The 20,903-nt window shown below is 41.2% G+C and overlaps 1 protein-coding gene across 2 annotated transcripts in view; it reads right to left on the reverse strand.

The window, feature by feature from the left end:
- Nucleotides 1-1,177: 1,177 nt before the first annotated feature.
- The window catches only part of ATF2 (activating transcription factor 2), a 79,669-nt gene continuing 59,943 nt past the window's right edge, over nt 1,178-20,903 (reverse strand). Inside the window, exons 11-13 of one of the 2 annotated variants that reach the window (XM_075117972.1) lie at nt 20,523-20,672; nt 16,828-17,034; nt 1,178-1,291 (exon numbers count right to left, since the gene is read on the reverse strand). In XM_075117972.1, coding sequence (XP_074974073.1) covers nt 1,178-1,291; nt 16,828-17,034; nt 20,523-20,672 — 471 coding nt within the window. Of the gene's footprint in view, nt 1,292-16,373; nt 16,393-16,827; nt 17,035-20,522; nt 20,673-20,903 lie in introns of those variants that run through there. The other variant, XM_075117973.1, reaches the window with a different exon arrangement.

A 20,903-nucleotide genomic window follows, 5' to 3' on the forward strand; every position in this document is an offset into this window, starting at 1 on the left:
GATTTATAAGCTCAAACTGACAAAATCAGTGTTCTAAATATATATGGCAACAGAGAGTTGCTAAATCTCCTGAATCTTTTAAATTAAAAAATATTGCCCATTCTGATGAAACTGCTTACAATGACTACAAGTAAAGATGGTGGCCATTAAGTTTTATCGCAAGCACCTGAGGAACTGTTTGCATGCAATACAAAATGTTCCTTTATTCTCCCGAATTACTGACACTGGCAAATTAAAACGAAGTGGCTACATATGGCTGAAACAATCTTCACATTTACAAATATCCTGAAATATCACTAAATCATAAAAACGAAAGCTGTGGGTTATATATTATGAATGTTGCCTAATGCATTCCCAGCTCAGTTATTTGTTACGAATTTGTGTACAATGGACAAAATTGGCCATTTATTCTAAAACAGCAGCTGGTTCTAGCTCTGTGCATCATATCCAAAAAAAGAAGTTAGAAGTAAGAAAAGCATAATTAACTTCTAAAATGCTTCAAATGTGAAAAATTAAGTGAATAACAAACTTTATTTTACAGTTTTACTGATTTCAGTTTAACTTGAGAATTCTCAGTAAGCCCTTCACTATTAGAATCCTATTTTAAAAATTCAAAACATCTTAAATTCGTATGACAAACAACAGTTATTTTAAGTCAAAACAATCTCAGGGACAGCATACAGTAAGAGCCAGGAACCTGCATCTGATTATTTTAATGGGTTGACTGATCCTGGATGTGCTAGTAAATAAGGACAGCTGTTACCCTCCCCTCAATGGAAATCTCATTATGAAATGGAAGAAACAAGGACCTTTCATCTTACCTAAGATAATGCATTACAGAGATTGTTCACCATATACTGTCAATACTTTAATCATACATACTAGAAGCAGCTATTGCAGCTTAGAGTCCTTTAGTATTAATTTTGGGTATATACGTATAGAAAAACCAACCAAAACTATCTTTAAACTTCAGATAATCTACAACATTTTTTAAACTGAAAGCATTTAGAAAAATAATTGCAAAATATCATATATTCATTCCTGTCTTGCAATAAGCTTGCAGAATTTTATATATTAAATGTTAAATATTATAACTGCACTTCTCATTTTTAATGGTTGCTCAGTTCACTTTGGCAGTATTTCACTGTTGCAGCCTAAGGCTATAGGTAATGGAACATTACTCACTCTGATAGCCAGATTTCTTCTGCATGGCGGTTACAGGGCAATCTTTATGAGCCAGAAGAAGCTGTTTCAGCTGTGCCACTTCATTTCTCAGCAGGGTGACTTCATTCTAAAGGAGAAGAAAGTTATGCACTTTACCAGGCTCAGACTATGTGCATTTCAGAGGTATGTATTAACAGTCTTAAATTTTACAAGATCTTTGAATGCTCATTTAGGGGTAAATAAAACACAGTACACATTTCCATGGCTGCAGATGGCAAAAAAAAAGAACTATTTTTGACTTTAGAACACTGTAATATTAAACTATAGATATTACTTGTAAAAAGATTTTTTTTAAATAATATATGCCATTACATTTATTGTATTACATTTTGTAGTTAGTAGACTGCAGGTTCTACACATAGTCCAATTCACATGATCAGACTGTTTTAAGTCTCTTCTGGATGATTTTGTAGGTTATCTTTCAACCACGTAAACCTAATTTTAACCATCCACATTATAACTTATGTTATAACCCCAAATATGCTCAGTGAGTGTGGAATGAATTTTTTTATAAACACATTTAGACTCTATAAAAGAGTACCTCCCTACAAAATGTAACAGGAATGATAATAGAATAGTGATCTATTAATGTTCTGGTTTTTTTTTTATAGCCATTAACAGGAAACAATCAGTATGCAAGAATCAAGTAATGGGAATGAGAACAAACGCACTGTAGGAAAGAAGAATTAATAATGATACACTCAGATGCAGTGTAACCTAGTAGAGCACTAAACTGGGACTCAGAACAACTGGATTCTGTTCCTGGCACTGTTACTAGCCTGCTGGGTAACCTTGGGCAAGTCATTTCACCTCTTCATGCCTACGTTTCCCAATCTGTAAAAAAGGGATAATGATACTGGCCCTCCTTTGTAAAGTACTTTGAACTCTACTGATGAAGAGCCTGATAACAGCTGGTATTATATTAGACAAGAATCAAAATTAAGAACAGCGTGACATTTTAGACATTAAAAATAGTTACAAACTGTCTTAAGCAACATCAAATTTTTTACAAAACATTAAGTTACCTGTCAATATTTGCTGCTCCCATATCTTTTCAAAATGTATTTTCAATGCAAGTTTTGATGGCTTAATTTTTGCATCAAACAAAAATCCTTCATAGAAATATGCATATTAAAGAGGAGTATGTTCTCACAGTAGCTTATGAAACTTGACATAGCAAAAAATTGTTCAGTTTATCAGTGTGTTACTATATTCAGTAAAAGAGGGGAATAAAGGAAAGAACAGAAGAAAATTAGGTCTGAAAGAGGTCCTTGAAGATAAAATTATGTCAAATATGGTATATATTAGCTTGGAGGTTAGAAATAAAACACTATGGTTTTTAAAAGAACTGAAAAGAACAAAGGCTAAAGAAATAAAATTTATTTGAGAACAGATTTTGATAGTTTACTTTACCTTGCACTAAACAAATAGAAAAGGAGTACTTGTAGCACCTTAGAGACTAACCAATTTATTTGAGCATGAGCTTTCGTGAGCTACAGCTCACTACATCTGATGAAGTGAGCTGTAGCTCACGAAAGCTCATGCTCAAATAAATTGGTTAGTCTCTAAGGTGCTACAAGTACTCCTTTTCTTTTTGCGAATACAGACTAACACGGCTGTTACTCTGAACACTAAACAAATGTAATTCTACAAATGAACATTATTATTAAAAATGTGATTTTTATTTCAAAGGGATAATGTTTTCCTTTAAAACCCCCAACTCCTACCTTCTCATACTTGCAATGCCCCTCTTAGCAATTTAGCAGGTATTTCTTTTCTATTTGGTCCCCCAACATTGCTTGAACAGATACACTGAAAGTAAACATAGCTAGGCAGAGAATGATAATTCTGTTTCACAGAGGATTTCAAGATTTCTAAATTGTATTTTGTTCCTATTTGTGACAACCCCCCAAAATTTCAAATATTTAGGGAAATGGAATTACTGTTTTCTGCCCAGCTTTATAAGTCCTGCCTCCTGGGCAGTCCACATGGCAGGTTGCCCTGGACCCCGGAAGCCCCGGTGCTGGGACTCAGGTTCTCTGTCAGCCAGCCAGCTAGGCTGCTGAGGAGCAGAGGAGCTCAGGCTGATGAGCAAGCGAGTTGGTAGGAAACCAGGCAACTTTTGAAACTTGCTTTGCACACAGAGTTCCATCAGAAACCTACCCAGTTTTCAGTGGAATTTCATCAAAAATTGACATTGTCCTGTGGAATGCTCCAATTTCAATGGTCAGAAATTCAGACAAAAAATGTTCATGAAATTTTTCTTGACTAGCTCTAGTAAATAGGTGTTTGTCTACTGAATTGGCACAAAAGATACCTGAATAGTTCTGAGAATAGGGTATGTGAATTTAATGTTGCTGCAGAAGGAGCAGAGAGAGCTCGAGATTTTAAATTTACTTTCACTCCTCGGGGTACATCCTATGTAAATTGTAGTTTATTAATATATAAAGATAAGTTTAAAAAAAACCAAAAACAAATAGTTTGGTCTCCTTTTAGGAGACGGCCATTTTGACTCCAGAGAATATTCTCAACAAGATGTAGCAATTTTAAACGTGTTGACTATTCAGCCTACATTAGATTGTGTCTTTTTGCTTTTTCTTGTCCACGTGTGTCTAATTTTTATGAAAATTAATTCTGAACAATTCCATATACTAATGGCAGATAGAAGACGAGGTGGGTAATTATCAGCATAACTCCAGAATTGTTTTTAAAAGATAATGGTTGAAAAAGTATTTTATAGCCTAATCCCACGTAGTTTTTAAATTTTTTAAATTTTTTTCTAATAAAAATATGGAAAATAACTCAAAACTTTTATATTTAAGCAGACTTGAAAGTGAAAGATGAAATGTCAGATTCTTATATATAAAATTTAAAAAACTCTGGAGGTATCTAACTCAAATTAGCATCATCATTAACAAGTGAGATGACGCAAAAACACCACCAGCTAACAATGGCATATACTATATATTTATCAGTGTTTAGTGCTAACAGATACCATGCATTTGAAGTTAGTCTTACATGATTTTGATGAAAGTATGAAATTAATCATTCTTAAGTGTACCATAGTGTATATGTAAGTACTTACGTTGTATACAGCATGAAGACTAATGACACACAAGTTCAAGTAAGGGTAGTCATCTGGATATTATTAGAAACCAGTTTTGGAAGGTAATGAAATCAGAATAGAGTGTAATAAAGCTAGACCCAACCTCTATATTCCCTGGCATATTTTTGCTCTGTACATGACAGTTTGAGGTTTCTTCTCCTAAATCTTCATATATAGTATTCTTTACAGAAAACAGGAAAATGGAAGGAAAACAAAGGAGGAATACTTAAACTGGTGTAATAAAAAATGAAAATTTAGATTCATGGCACCGGGCAGGTGAGCTGTCACATCACTAATGTATTCAGATACCATGACAACATCAAGAAGCTAAGTACATGGACAAATATTTGGTTAGATGCAACTAAATATGAAATACATCTTGAGCAAAGTAATAGTGATGAAATACACATTTTCTAAATTCAGAGATTTCAAAATATACTATCAGAAAGAAAATTTGTGGAGAAAAACTAAGTCTCTATTAGATTCCTCATAGCTTGTTTCAACATATCTGTATTCCCCCAGCCAAAAAATACTCTTTTTCTACCTCCAATCCTCATGAGATTCAGCATGAGAACTTCTCTGGCCTGTTGTTGGTTTGAGCCAAAAGCTAACAGGTCCAGACTACATGTATTTGTATATAGTCCATGGAATGGATTAAGCATTTTTGTTGCACAAGGGTTTGGGGGTGTGTGTGTGAAAAGGCAACACCTGTGATGTGTCTGTTCAAGTCACCATAAAGAGGGAGCCATTCAGAAGGGATTACATTATAGGGAAAGTGAAAGGATTATCCTAAAGGAAACCCTATATAAAAATGGGTAAGAATGTGCGGCAAGCTCCTCACGGGCCATGCCCCCTCCCCGCCAGGAGCAGCAGCATCTGCAGGGCCCTGGGCCATCCCCCACCGCCAGGAGGAGCAGTGTCCGCTGGAGCACACGGGCCGTGACTTTTTGGTTATTGCCCTTGAGCTGTCCGTGACTTTTACTAAAAAATACCCGTGACTAAATCATAGCCTTAGTTATAGTAAAACAGACAACAGGGTATGTTTTATTGTTACAGGAATACTGTATTCTGCAATATTTCTGTAAGGCACAGAGGCAATACTTAGAATTATATATAATGTTTGAGATCTTTTAACAAGGAAACATATTGGCTGAGAAAGCCGTCCACAAAAGCAAAAAGAATACAAGTTTTAAAAGATTGCATGTGTGGAGCAACTGATGTAGAAGAGCTTGTATTAAAGAAGAGACTTTGCCGGTTTAACTGAAAATATTGAATGTTATTGAGGTGATGCAAGTAATAGACATTTGTACTACATATATAATAAAATAGAATAGTATCATTTAAAACCAAGAAAATGAAGGGTAGCAATAGGAATTATACACAACCGTTTAACTTAAGAAGGAGATAGGATACTGGACAGTACCAAGAAAGGTTAAAGTAGACTTTATTTGTATAGAAGTGTGTTTATGGGAAGCTAACAGAGAACATGCAGTAAAATATATATCATGTAGAAATTACATCAGAAAGAATATCCAGTCTCATCTTCCTATTTCTATATGTATTGTTTCGTGTCTTCATTCTAAAAACCCTGTGAAATTTAACACAACACTGTATGATACTTGAATTTAGGACAACTACTTATTAACGCTGGTGAAAGACAATTGTTTTTGTTCAATAGCTCAATACCACTTTCAGTCTTTATAAAATCAGTCTATTTTTAGAAATAGCTTAATGATGTCAACAGTAAAATTCAGCTGAGCAGGGCATTTAGCTATTAAACAAAATATGAACTATTAAACCCTAGCATGCAGTCTGTAAAACTATGCTAAGGCAAAGCTCCAAACTTATTACATTTACTATTAAATAGAACATAAGTAATCATGGGTCATTACTGCCCACTATGCTGATCAGCTGTGCCAGGCTGTCAAGTGAAGATCTATTATGGAAATGCAGGATTGATTAATGTTTTCACATAAAGTACAGTTTAATTATTTCTTTGACATTCAATTTTCTTTACAAGTCATTCTGTTCTTCACAGTTAACGGTTTTGGTATTGGCAGACGGAAAGAAATTTCTTTCCCCTGAATTCACTGTTACTGGGTTAACTCTTGACAATCTGGAAGCCAAACGCTTCTCGTATTTTCTTTTTTTAAATGAAGAAAGTCTCTAGGTGTAGATATGGGCCTGATAATGCTAACAGATAAAAGCTATAGAACAGCCACCTAAGTAAGTTTACTCTTATTAGTATAATCCCACTGACCTCAATGGGACATAAATAATGTCAACCATGTGTTTAAGTGGTTGCAGCATCAGCACAAAAGACCCAAAGTAACACAAAATTTTATCTCACTGGTGACCTGACTTGCTTTCCCATTTGTCGCAAAATTTACTTCTATTGCCAACAACATGTGACAAGCCAGATTAATGAAAGTACAAGCAGTGGAGAATTAGAGAATTTTTGAGCTTCTTTTTAGATTTGTGGAGTCTAGCAAATGTTTACCAACTGTTTTCTCCAATAGCTGCCCGGTCCCTTTTAACAGCTACAAGTATTTATGGTGAGACAGCTAATTTAAATATAGATATAAGACAACTACATTACTTTCACTAAAATATCCAAAGAATTGCTATAATTTTATAATATGTCTATAAAATGGAATTTTGAACATAGATACTGAGTATAGCAAAAACAGAATTCCTTTTACATTAATGAAAAGCAGAAGTGTACCAGGACATTTTGCAACTATAAAGCACTAAAAAATGGTATTAAAGAAGTGGCTAGAATGAATATAGTATATAATATTTTAATTAAAAGTTTTAAATTCCACCATAAATATTTGCTGTAGGCAGATATCTGGCATGGTTCTCAAGCTCAGTCATTAATAAATTGCAAACAATATGTTATTTAGCTTGTTTTAAGTTATTGGAAAATTAAAAAATAGAGAGAGTTATGGATTTAAGTTTGTGTATTAGTAAAACTTGAAAATAACTTTGATTAAGAAAAAAAACCACTTACCTTTCCATAACTGTTGTTCTTCAAGATGTGTTGCACATATCCATTCTACTGGAGGTGTGTGCATGCCCCAAGCACAGTAACTGGTAATTTTTCCCTCAGTGGTAACTGTTGGGGCGGCTCGGGCCATCTGCTCATATACTATGCCACGCTGGTACAAAGGGCCCAGCCAACCCTATGCCCCCTCAGTTCCTTCTTTCTGGCCAACTCCAATACAGAGGGGTAGGACGTCAGGTTGTGGAATGGATATGTGCAACAAATCTCAAAGAACAGTTAAAGAAAGTTAAGTAACCGTTTTTTCTTCTTTGAGTGCTTGCACACGTCAATTCCACTGTAGGTGACTCCCAAGCAGTTACAAAGGAGGTGGGATTGGAGCTCATGGACATACTGACTGCAAAATAGCTCGACTGAATCAGACATTGTCCCTAGACTGCTGAGTGATGGTGTAATGAGCAAAGAACGTAAGCACAGACGACCAAGTTGCTGCTTTTAAATGTCCCGGATAGGGAACTATGCTAGGAATGCCGCTGATGATGCTTGCACTCTCATGGAGTGGGCAGTCAGGATAGCTAGTGGCGGAATACCCGCCTGCTCATAACACGTGCGAATGCACGATGTGATCCATGACCAAATTCTCTGAGCAGAGATGGGGAGACTTTTCATCCTCTCAGCTACCACTATGAACAGTTGGGTGGATTTACGAAATGGTTTGGTCCTTTCTATATAGAATGCTAGGGCATGTCTTATGTCCCGTGTGCGAAGCCACTGTTCTTCCCTATTCGCATATGGTTTCAGGTAGAAAACTGGCAGGAATATTGCCTGATTGCTATGAATCTGGAAAACCACCTTCAGAGGAAGCTAGGGTGAAGACATAGCTGCACCTTAACCTTAAAGGATACCGTGTACAGAGGCGCAGATCTCCGAGACCCTTTTAGCCGAAGCAATGGCCACTAAAAAGCTACCTTCCATGAAAGGTATAACAAGGGGTATGTCGCCAACGGTTCAAACGGGGGACCCATAAGTTTTGATAAGACCAGGTTTAGGTCCCATGGAGGGATGTGTTCTCACACTTGGGGTATAGTCCTTTTAGGCCCTTGAGGAAACGGACAGACATCTCATGTTGAAAAACGAACTGGTTATCCACCCAATGGTAGAAAACAGATATGCAAGGTGCACCTTAACTGAGGAAATCACTAAACCTTGATGTTGCAGGTGTAATACATATTCAAGAAAGTCCTGCAGCAAAGACTGCATGGGTGAGACCCCCGCATTGAGAAGCCTATATGGAGAACTGCTTTCACTTTGAGAGTTAAGTAGACCTGGTGGAGGGCTTCCTGCTATGACCTAATAAACCTGCTCCAAGCAAGCCAGCTCTCTGGGATTTAGCCATGGAGCTTCCAGGACATAAACTGGAGGTAGCTGAGCTTCAGTTGAAGTAGTTGACCATGGTCCTGAGAGATCAGGTCTGTATGCAGAGGGAGCAGGATTGGAGCCACCATGGAAAGGCCGAGCAGCATCGTGAATCAGTGTGGATAGGGCCAAGCTGGGGCTATAAGAATGACCTGTACCTAGTCCCGCTTGATCTTGAGCAGAATCTTGTGCACTAGCAGGATAGGAAGGAAAGCATAGTACAGTTGACCTATCCCTGGGAGTAGGAAGGCATCCATGAGCAATCCTGGGCTGTGACCTCAAAGGGAACAGAACTGGTGACGCTTCCTGTTGTGCCTGGTTGCAAATAGGTCTACCTGGGAAGTCCCCCACTGCTGGAAAACGTCCTTTGCGATATCCGGGCAAAGAGACCACTCCTGGTGACTGGAGAAAGACCTGCTAAAGTGATCTGCTAGCTCATTCTGTGCTCTTGGAAGGTGAGAAGCCTCGAGGTAGATTGAGTGGGCTATGCAGAACTCCCACAGCTGAACTGCTTCTCGACATAGGGGACACCGGGGAAAGAGCGAGCCCCTCCCTGCCTGTTGAAACAGAACAAGGCTGCAGTGTTGTTTGTAAGAACCAACATGCTCTTGCCCGTAACGTGAGGCAAGAACACTTGACAGGCCAGGTGAACTGCCCTGAGCTCTCTGACATGGATGTGCAGTGAGAACTCTTCCGGAGAACAAAGGTCCTGAGAGTCCTGAGGGGTCCCAGGTGAGCTCCCCAGCCTAGTGCTGATGTGTCCAAGACCAGGGTTATCAATGGTTTGGGCCATGAAAATGGAATGCTGGTGCAGACCACCAGTGGGGTCCAGCCACCAGTTGAAGGAGGCGAGGACCAAGGAAGGTACTGTAAGAACGGAGCCTAGATGGTGACGGTTTGGTGAGGACACCGAGGCCAGCCACGCCTGGAGGTGTCTGAGCAGTCTTGTATGCTGCACTACATACGTACCGGAGGCCATGTGAGCGAAACGCCTCAGACAATTCTGGGCAGTTGCAATTGACTGGCCCTTGAGGTGCCCTGTCAGAGGACTTAGTCACCTGAAACCGCCCTTCTGGACGGAAGGCTCAGGCCTCGGTAGAGTTGAGCACTGCTTCAATAAACTCTATCCTCTGTACCAGAGTGTAGCAGGGCAGTTACCCCGCTCCTGAAATAAGATGAGTGAGAACAACTGGGGGAAGCTGACCGAATAGCTGACCACAGGCATGGCCAGCTCAGTCAGGGCCCAGCTGGCCCTGATAAGAGTGATGTGGGCCAGGAGCTGTGAGGAGTCTCACTGTAGCCCTGGAGTGGAGAGGGCTAGTTGCCTGGGAGCAGGTACCTGAAGCAGAGCAGTGCTGTGGAAGAGCAAAGGGAGCGGGGGAGCTCCAGCCTGGTAAACCCCCAGGCTGGAGGCCTTGGTGAAGGCCTTCAAAGGTACTGTGCCTGCAGAGATACAGCCTGGGAACAGGAAAAGGCAACAGGTCCTAACCCTTTGCCAATGATGAGTGGTCATTACAGACTGCAGTTTGCCCCGGTGAGCAGGGGCTAGATGATGACTAGCAGTGGCCACTGAGGCAAGGTGGGTTTAGAGGGGAGGGGAGACCCAGAGCGTGGAGGTACTGCTGGGGCAGAACCCCGAGGTAAAGGGCACCGGGGTCCGGGAGGGATACGGAGCCAGCGGCAGGCAAGACAGCGGACAGTAGGAGGTGCTCTGTATGCTGGACAGCTAATTCCAAAGATGACCAGAAAGAGGCGCCGCACCGGTGAGTCATTGCATCGCTACACAGAGTGAGGGTAGATTTCTGTACATTTATTAGCAGGCCTAGGGCAATGAGGAGGATGGGATGATTTAGTTGGGGTTTGGTCCTGCTTTGAGCAGGGGGTTGGACTAAATGACCTCCTGAGGTCCCTTCCAACCCTGATATTCTATGATTCTACATGGTCCTGGACCGGCCGATGACTAGCCAGTCATCCAGGTACGGGTAGACTTGCACCCCTCACCTCCTCAGAAAGGCTGCCACTACTGCCATGCATTTTGTAAACACCCGCAGAGCTGCTGACAGGCCAAACAGGAGTAATGCGAATTGGTAGAGCGTGTGGTTCACGTGTGGAACCTGAGGAACCTTCTGTGGCCTTAGAAAATTGATATAGGGAAGTAGGCATCTCAAATTGAGAGCAGCGTACCAGTCCCCAGGATCCAGGGAGGGAATAATGGAAGCCAGGGAGAGATGCGAAACTAATTTCATAGAATCATAGAATATCAGGGTTGGAAGGGACCCCTGAAGGTCATCTAGTCCAACCCCCTGCTTGAAGCAGGACCAATTCCCAGTTAAATCATCCCAGCCAGGGCTTTGTCAAGCCTGACCTTAAAAACCTCTAAGGAAGGAGATTCTACCACCTCCCTAGGTAACGCATTCCAGTGTTTCACCACCCTCTTAGTGAAAAAGCTTTTCCTAATATCCAATCTAAACCTCCCCCACTGCAACTTGAGACCATTACTCCTCGTTCTGTCATCTGCTACCATTGAGAACAGTCTAGAGCCATCCTCTTTGGAACCCCCTTTCAGGTAGTTGAAAGCAGCTATCAAATCTCCCCTCATTCTTCTCTTCTGCAGGCTAAACAATCCCAGCTCCCTCAGCCTCTCCTCATAAGTCATGTGTTCCAGACCCCTAATCATTTTTGTTGCCCTTCGCTGGACTCTCTCCAATTTATCCACATCCTTCTTGTAGTGTGGGGCCCAAAACTGGACACAGTACTCCAGATGAGGCCTCACCAATGTCGAATAGAGGGGAACGATCACGTCCCTCGATCTGCTCGCTATGCCCCTACTTATACATCCCAAAATCCCATTGGCCTTCTTGGCAACAAGGGCACACTGCTGACTCATATCCAGCTTCTCGTCCACTGTCACCCCTAGGTCCTTTTCCGCAGAACTGCTGCCTAGCCATTCGGTCCCTAGTGTGTAGCGGTGCATTGGATTCTTCCATCCTAAGTGCAGGACCCTGCACTTATCCTTATTGAACCTCATCAGATTTCTTTTGGCCCAATCCTCCAATTTGTCTAGGTCCTTCTGTATCCTATCCCTCCCCTCCAGTGTATCTACCACTCCTCCCAGTTTAGTATCATCCGCAAATTTGCTGAGAGTGCAATCCACACCACTCTCCAGATCATTTATGAAGATATTGAACAAAACCGGCCCCAGGACCGACCCTTGGGGCACTCCACTTGATACCAGCTGCCAACTAGACATGGAGCCATTGATCACTACCCGTTGAGCCCGACAATCTAGCCAGCTTTCTACCCACCTTATAGTGCATTCATCCAGCCCATACTTCCTTAACTTGCTGACAAGAATACTGTGGGATAGCTTGATAGCTATCAATTTCTTGATAGCTCTTTCCCCGGTGTCCCCTATGTCAATTTCTTGATAGCTGTTGAGCTAGTGAAGGTCTAGAAGGCTTTCGGAATTAAGAAACAACAGGAAGAGAACTCCTTACCCCTTAGATTTTGTTGAACCTCTTCCACGGCTACCACCCGAAGGAAATCTCCTGGGCCAAAGACTGTGAGAGGGATCCCTGAAGAGGGACAGGGAGGAAGGCTGGGGACGAGGGGTGAAAATGAACTGTCAAGTATTTCCACTGTGATCAGCACCCAAACATTGCGTAGTGGTACAGAACCATGAACAGATGAAGCAGGACAGGCGGTCCACAAATACAGGGTAAACCGGATCCGGAAACACAGGGACTGGTATAATGTCCTCGAGCATCCCACCAAAAGGCCGGCTTGGAATCTCCTGGGTGTGGCAGACAGTGATGCTGAGATAGCAGGGGGTGGTGGTCTATACGTAAAGCTCCCGCTCCTTTTCTTCTGTGGGTCTTGATGGGCCGGTGGGTCAGAGTTCCTGGAGGACTGTTGAGATTTGTAGTGCTTCCTTGAAGTTGATGGCATAAACAATCCCAGGGACATAAGGGTCACCCTGGAGTCCTTCAGTCCATGAAGCTTCGCACCAGTCTGCCCTGAAAAGAGTGAAGCTTCCTTGAAGGGGAGATCCTGGAGGATTTGCGCAACTCCTACGCATGGCGACTGTGGAAGCCATGGACCTGGCTGCTGAATCTGCTGCATCCAGGGCAGCTTGCACGGAAACCTTCGCTATAGATTTCTCCTTATCCACGAGCGAGAACTCCAGCCTCACCTCTTGCAAAACCAAGTCTTTGAACTTCAACATGGAGTCCCACATGTTCAACAAATCATATCAGCCGAGCAGCATCTGCTGGTTAGCGATCTTGAGCTGCAGACACCTGGTAGAGTAGACCTTTTTACTGAATAAGTCCAGCTTTTTGGAGTCCTTTGCTTTAGGTACCACACCTTGCAAACCCTGCCTTTCCCTTTTATTGGCAGCAGAAAACACTTGTGATTGGGGGAGTGGGGTGGGTGGAATGAAGATAGAGAAACGCATAATCCTGGGCAGGAACAAAGAATTTCCTCTTGGCTCTCTTTGAGGTGTAGGGAAGGGAAGTGGGGATTTGCCACAGGTTTTCACAGGGTCTATGATGGCCTCATTGAGAGGCAGGACTACCTTTTGACGGGCTCATCATGGCCAGAATGTCGCCCAGACTATGGGAGGACTCTTCTACTACTTCCACCTGCATGCCCATATTTTGGGCCACCCTCTGTAGCAACTCCTGGTAGGCCTGATAGGGAGGCAACACCCCTGCTCTTGACACAGCCTCATCATCACCTGAGGGTACTTCTTTTCCCTTTCTGTGCCGACTGGATCCCATGGAGCTGACTGGAGTCTGGATGGGGTGTTGCCTGATGGGGTGGTGGAACCCTTCTCTTGGGGGCCACCGAACAGGACTGCCTCAAGTGGAGTCCTGGGTTTGGTAGAAACCCTCATGGGCTCCAAAAGAGCCATTCCATTGCCATAGGTGCCTCAGTGACCACTAGGCCAAGCACTCAATGGCCCACCTGTACCCCAATTCAGGGCAGGGTAGGGATCACTGGAGGAGTGGCGGGGTCAACTCCTTGGATGAGAGGTGTCTGACCCAACCTCCAACTCCAAAGACAAGGAGTCTCCATCTGGTGACCACAGAGGAGCAGTTCCCACCAGTGATGGAGATCGGTGCTGAGGCAGGGAAGGCTGCGTTGCGGCCAGCATGGTTGGTTTCTCCTTGGACGGTACCGCAGGGACCAGTACCGGACGGTAACTGGGGGCACCTGCTCTCTCCTTCCCACTGGAACCAATACCACCAACGCCTGTACTGCCAGTGACACCAGTACGGACAGCAATAGCAGGTCCCTGGTGGCAGCAAACACCTCCAGTGTGGACAGCATCACAATAGCGCTGGTACCACACTGGGTGCCGATGGTTCATCCAGAACCAGACGCAATGGTGTTTACTGCTGCAATGCTGAGGCAGAGGAGTGGCTTGACTTAGGTTGCATTCTGCTTTGCTCCCCATGCCTGGCTTTCTTTGGTGTTGGGGAACGTCCCCTCTCAGCTGGCTGCTTTTTATGCCTCTTCTTTGGCACCAAGGATGACGAACGGTGCTGGGACTCTCACATGGTTGGAGGAGCACTCCTCACTGACGCCGAGGTGCTCAGTGCTGAGTCCAACTGGCTCGGCTCGGAGGAAGGTCTCAGCGCTGCCTCCATAAGTAGGAACTTGAACCTGGCCTCCTAGTCCTCCTTCATATGGTGTTTAATGTCCCTGCAAATCTGACAGCGATCCCCGAAGTGAGCCTCACCCAAGCACTTCAAGCAACTGGAGTGCAGGTCGCTCAGGGGCAGAGCTTTGATGCAGAAGGTACAGGGCTTGAAGCCCGGTGACCGAGGCATGCCTTGGCACCGAGCATGGAAAAAACTCTAACAGAAAGAGAAAAACAAACTATACTAATGAAGACCAATTAATTATTTATAACTATTAATTATACACAACTATCAGAAAAATAAAGATGACTGAGAAAGCTTGCCATAGCAAAAAGAACAGTTTCAGAGACCATCCCAGGTAGTAAGAAGGAACTGAGGAGTCATCTGGGCCCCTTTACACTGGCGCTATGACTGTGCAGCACGAGAAAGCGCCTGAGCCTCCCAGGCAGGTCCCACTGAGGGAAAAATCTGCAGTGACTGTGATAGAGGTGCACATACCTACAGTTGAAGGGACATGTGCAAGCGCTTGAAGCAACCGAATTTTGGCCAGTAATTGTGGCATACATTTTAATTTCTTCAGTAATCTTCAAAAAGTTTCATTTAGTATGTCTGATAATTGGTGGGATATGCACAACTTATTTACACAACTCCCGTCAATGTTAATAAAATCATGGTGCAGTCAATAGATGGCAGTGAAGAAGCTTATGTATTTTTAAAATCTATCAATATTACCATTTATAAGCCCACACCCATCTACATCTAACTTTGGTGCTGTACATGTTCCTTGCATCATTGTATTATAGTACTCTGAAGTCAGAACTGTTACTCCACTACTATTAGAAAAATGTTTACTGAGCAGTGAGAGAGTTTGCGGAGACACTATGTATTATATTTGAATGTAATTCCACCAATATTGAGGTATAATGCATCTTTTCTTGAATTTGGGTGACAGCTTTGTGTCCTTTACCTAGATTTAAGTCTCATTTGCATAATGGGACAGGATCCTCGGACATGCTGAAGAGCCCTGCAGACGAGGAACTAAGGGTGTTCAGCATGTTGCAGCATTGTGCTCAACATGCCTGCCCACTCTGCAGGTCAAAGAATAAAGAATGGATGTTTGAAAATTTGTTCTTTCTTGCTCCTTGTTATTCTTCCTCTCATTTTGCATTCAACTGTTTTCAGGAAAAAAATGGAAGGACAGTATGGCATAAGTAATTTATGTCAATACATCTTACAATATTTTGCTTCTAAGTTTCATTTAAAAATGTGGATGTCAAGAGATTGAGAACCAGATCCTCTGTTGGTATAAGTCACTGAAGCTCCACTGGCTTCAGTCAACCCACACTAATTTATACCAGCGAGGATCTGACAACCCAAAGTTTTCTGTATATTAATATTCAGGAACCAAAAAATGAATGTTACTGTGATTCTTTGCTTTACTCTCTATCCTATTATATTTCTGATAATCTTCAATAAAAATAAAAGATAGCTATGTTTTTTTTATTTACCTTAGTACCTTACAAGGAGACATTGTTTATTGTGTTAATTCTTATACACTTCTAAGTGGGTGGTTGTATTTTTTTTTGTTTAAAAGCCTATTAAAGAGGCCTCGCTGGCTCAAGTTGACTGATACAGAGCTTAGATCCAGATCGGTAGCAAAATGCCAGTAGCACCAGTTGCCTGCTTTATTGTCTAAATGAAATGAATTGGTAGTTTCAGTTCACTGGATTTGGGTGGGGGTCAACATCACAACTTGGCATTAATTGACACATTCTGGGCAGTCTCAGCAAAGGCACCAAACGCTGACTAGGAACAGATACTGGACAACCCTCTCATACTACGTGGTCCCTCAAAAATAGGGTTGAGGTGCACTGCTAGGGCAGTGGGGTGAAATTTGCACTGCCACTGCCTGTGCTGTACCTGTTCTGTGGACAAATAGAGGCCTTCAGTTTCCAGTGCTGTCAATCTGGCACCTTTCACGAGCACTACATTCACTTTAAAGAAAAAAAACTACAGTTAAAAAATACAAAGGAAACAAAAATCTGAATTTAAGTAACTCAGGCAGTGACACAAATTGATATAAACAAGGCATTTCTAAATTAAGGCTAACATTCTGCCAATGAGACTTCACTTCAATATGGACTTGCTCTTGTTGGTTTGTGTCACAACCCTAAAGTTACTTAAAATGGAACAAAGGCCAAGTAGGTGAGATCCCAGATTTCACATATCTTTGAAGCTGCATAGTCTCATTCTCATTATACCTCTGATTTGTGCATTCACCAATTATGTCTGTTCTGAATTCAACTGCATTTTAGAAAGCTATTCATATTGTAGATCCCATACCAAGTTTGCTCCCCATGACCTCAGGATTGCTAACTGAAAATTCAGATAACTCTTTAGTTCTTGCTTGTAACCAAAAACGAAAATACCTGTAATTGACCATTTAGTGAGCTCAAGTCTTCTGCTTTCTTCTCCAATGACTGCACCCACACTTTTCTTTTTTGTCGACATCTTGAAGCAGCAGCACGGTTTCGCTCTAGAAACTTCCTTCTTTTCTCATCAGGGTCTTCGTTTGCTGCTCTTCTTCGACGACCCCCTGTATTTTGGGTTTGGGGTGTGGGCTGAGCTGGGGAAGCCTGAAGGAAACAGGAACATCATAGTTCAGTGTAACATAACATGTAACTCAAATGTAAGGGTTTGACTTACATGTATAAATGTACACATATTTACATAGGAAAACATCAACAATATTTCTCTAATATTTAAAATATATTTTTTGACTAAAGGAAACATTAGATATACATCTTAATTCTATGAATACTGTCTAATGGTTTTCATTGTGATTTTGCTCACTAGTGCACTACATTTAAGGTTCTGTCAGTATTTTAATCATAACCCACTGGTTTCCAGATTTGTAATCTTGCTGCAAAAATTCATTCCATTTTGATACTTAGCATAAAAGCAAGCCTGAAAGAAATAACTTTTTAGATTTTTTTTTCAAACATTCTTTTACCCATTTTAAAGTTACAGGAAGACAAAATATTTACAGGGTTTAACTTTTAAAAGACCCTTTAACTAAAAATGACTTTGTAAAATGAAATTTATCAGGCAATAACTTCATATAGTTTCTGTTTCTGGTGTTTTCCAAACACCTATCTTCCTAAAACTTAACTATACTTTGGTTGTTATTATGTAATTATTGCCCAATATATAATAACTGCTCATCACAAGGATCTGGACAAAGCATTGGTATTTACTGATCCCTAGAAGAGTAATTTCTTACCTGTTATTTCTGGCTTTTCCAAGTCCCTCTATGCCAGCCCAGACATGGATAGGATCAAAGTAGTTAGAAATGAAAATATCCTATTAAATCATACAGCCCACCCTCTACATGGGCAGAATATAGTCCCCAATAAAAGGACTATTGCATTATAGCTATACAACCTCGGATTTTCAAGTCTTATCAGCTGATAAGGAGGATAAAATTGCACCTTGAATTAACTCTCCTCATAAAGGGACCTGGCTGACTCTGCATGCTCAATACTTGTTATGCAAAAAGTAATAATAAATAAAAATAAAAATCAAAGTACCAATCCTAACTGCCACAGCTCATAATATGAAATGTAGACTGGTATAAAGGGACTTTGAGATGTTAAATTAACAGTTAGGAATTGACCATTTGCAAATATTTCTTACTGATTAGACACTGAGAACTTTCACAGTAGTACTCATTAACCAGATTATACACAGGGTATGTATACCTAGAAGAAAAATTGTGACCAAGTGTTTTTAAAAAAAAAAAAAAAAAAAAAAAAAAAAGATCTGCCTTCTCAGGGCAGCATCTGCAGAGATTGTCACATCAAGATTAACAACATAAAAAGTAGAGGACAACACTGACGTGGCGACATTACACAGTCTCAATCCAAGAGTAGACATTGCTCTTCTGGATGGACTCAGTAAGAAGAGCCTCTTTACCTTGGGCAGCATGCACTTGCTTAACCTAGCCCCAAAACCAGAAGGGGACACGATTTTTTAAAAGGGACGTCTGACGTTCAGTGTTTGAATGGCCTGATTTTCAAAAATGCTGAGCACCCACCACCTCCCATTGCCTTTAATGGGTGCTCAGCACTTTTGTAAATCAGATTTCTTCTTTAGGTGCCTAGATATGAATGTACACGTCCATTTTTGGAAGTCTTGGCCAAGATACCTAAACTTTAAAAGCTGTGATGCCTTTTTTGGTACTTCACAAAAGAACAAACAGGGGATCTGTTTTTCTAATTTTCAAAGTTCTCTGCAGATAGGAAGTGCAAAGCTTGTTCTATAGTATGTATGAAAGTATGTCCCTCAGTCAGTTTCACCAGGCCTGACAGAACAAGGGGAGAACAACTTCCTGACCGAACACACACACAAATTATTTTCAACTGTCTCCTTTTGCACCAAACAATTGTGACGAAAAATTTTAAACACATCTTACTGCTTGATTGTATTGACAGCATTTACACCTCCTATTAATGAGCCTGTTACTGGTTATAGGCACAAAGAGAGAGAAGGTTAAGAATCCTTTTAAATTTTGACCCTTAGTTACTATCTTGACCTGATGAAAAAACTGGTAAGGATAGAGGGAGCTTCATCCTCAATTTTCTGGACAAGCAGATGGCCATTATTAAGACAACATTATGGTTAGAAATCTTCCTAAAGCACTCCACAGAAGCTCTTTTCAAATCCCTGAGAAGATTTTCATGATAAAGTTGAAATCCCATGCAACTATGACAAAGTCTTTGTTTTTGTTTCTCAGCTGCTCTAAAAACCGAACATCACCTCACCTCTAAAAGGAGAACCCTAGAGGAATACTCTAGCTTGATTCTTAAGGCCCTACCAATTGCTTTATAAATCCTGAAGGGAGTCTATCTTCAGGTCTTTATTTTGAACATCCTTAAAAAGACTAGCATGTGATGTTACTGTTCAAGAGATCCACTACCATGTGAGAGAGTTCCAGCTGGGTACTACAGAGCCAAAGTAGTATCCACAGGTATCAGAGAAGAGAGACGCTATACATCTTTTCTTTGAAAGTCTAACTCTAAAAGCTAGAGCTTGCCAACACAGGAGCAATGATATTTGAGAATAAGTATTTCATACCAGCTTTTCCACTGGCAGAAATTCTACAGCTGGGAAAACAGACAGGAGAGAGATACAGATCATCTGATTTTAAGGACACTGGCTAGGGGAAAGAAAGAACTCCTGAATAGACAAAGTGACCAATTGCTGACAACCTCTGTCTACAAAACGTCGTTTTCCTCGTGTACATTAATACCTACAATGGAAAGTTACCATCTGAAATACACTCACTAAAGCATTGCTTCCTTCATGTTTGTCTCTTTCTCCCCCCACAAAAGGGGTGTGTGGTTCTCTTTTAACTGTGCTACTTAGTAAGACTGGATTTTCTAGAGAAAGAGCTTTCCAGACAGGCTCCTCTGACCAGATGAAAGCAAGTCAACATCACACCTCTGAGGTAAAAACTGTAGCTTCTGAAGCCTTCTCCGAGAATCAAGAGGACCAGACCTCTCCCCAACTCCCAATTGCACACCTATTCCCCTTCTCCAACCTAGCTCATTGTTCCCACCCATTTTCATCCTATTCCTAGTCATCATCTAGGATAGTTCTCCCAACATCACCATTTTCACAACACCCAAGAGAGCACAGTAAACTAACTAAATTATGCAGCTGAGTCTCTCATTTTTATATCAGTCAATAACGGCTCTTTCAAGCAAATGGTACCTTAAGCAGGAACCCGAAATGATTGAAAAAATATTTTAAGAGGTGTTCATGATATTCAATATTAAACTAATACAATACCATGGTAACCCTTGTTTTGGTGATATTTTCCAGATGTATCTTAACTTGCTGCACAATTTTCAGTTTACCCCAGAATTCAACGCCAGTGTGCTAAGGAAATCAGGAGGCCTTAGCTTCTTATCAAGTAGGTAAGACAACCCCCATTTTTTTCCAATATTGGTTCATACCACACCTCAATCTTATTTTCAATATATAAAATAAAGGAAAGAGGATCAGAGATTTTTGCATAACAGTAAAAGGTTAGAAGTACATCTTGGCTTTGTTGTCATACCGGTGTTTCTGTAGTTGATGTAGCAGGCTGTTGTAATGACTGTGGTCGGGCTTCCTCTGACTGAGTCCTAATCAATCCACTAGCATGCCCCTTGGCAGTATCTCCATTTGTGACCTGAGGATGCTGCTGAGTCAAGGCAGCTTTCAATCGCTGAAAGTATAGAAAGAAAATATTCTGTCACATTTTTCATAATGGAAGATACTGTGATAACTTTCATTAAATAATAGCTATTTATATAGCAGTAGCACCCATATACTGCTAGCTACTTTCCAAACATACACAATGAGCTCACATTTTAAGGTAAGAAACACACACAGGGTGCAAAAGGATAAAACAATGTTTTGATGTTTCAACAATCTAATTGGCCTTCTACTAGTTGAA

This window comes from Caretta caretta, chromosome 11 (assembly GCF_965140235.1).
Source record: "Caretta caretta isolate rCarCar2 chromosome 11, rCarCar1.hap1, whole genome shotgun sequence".
Taxonomy (NCBI): Eukaryota; Metazoa; Chordata; order Testudines; family Cheloniidae; genus Caretta; species Caretta caretta.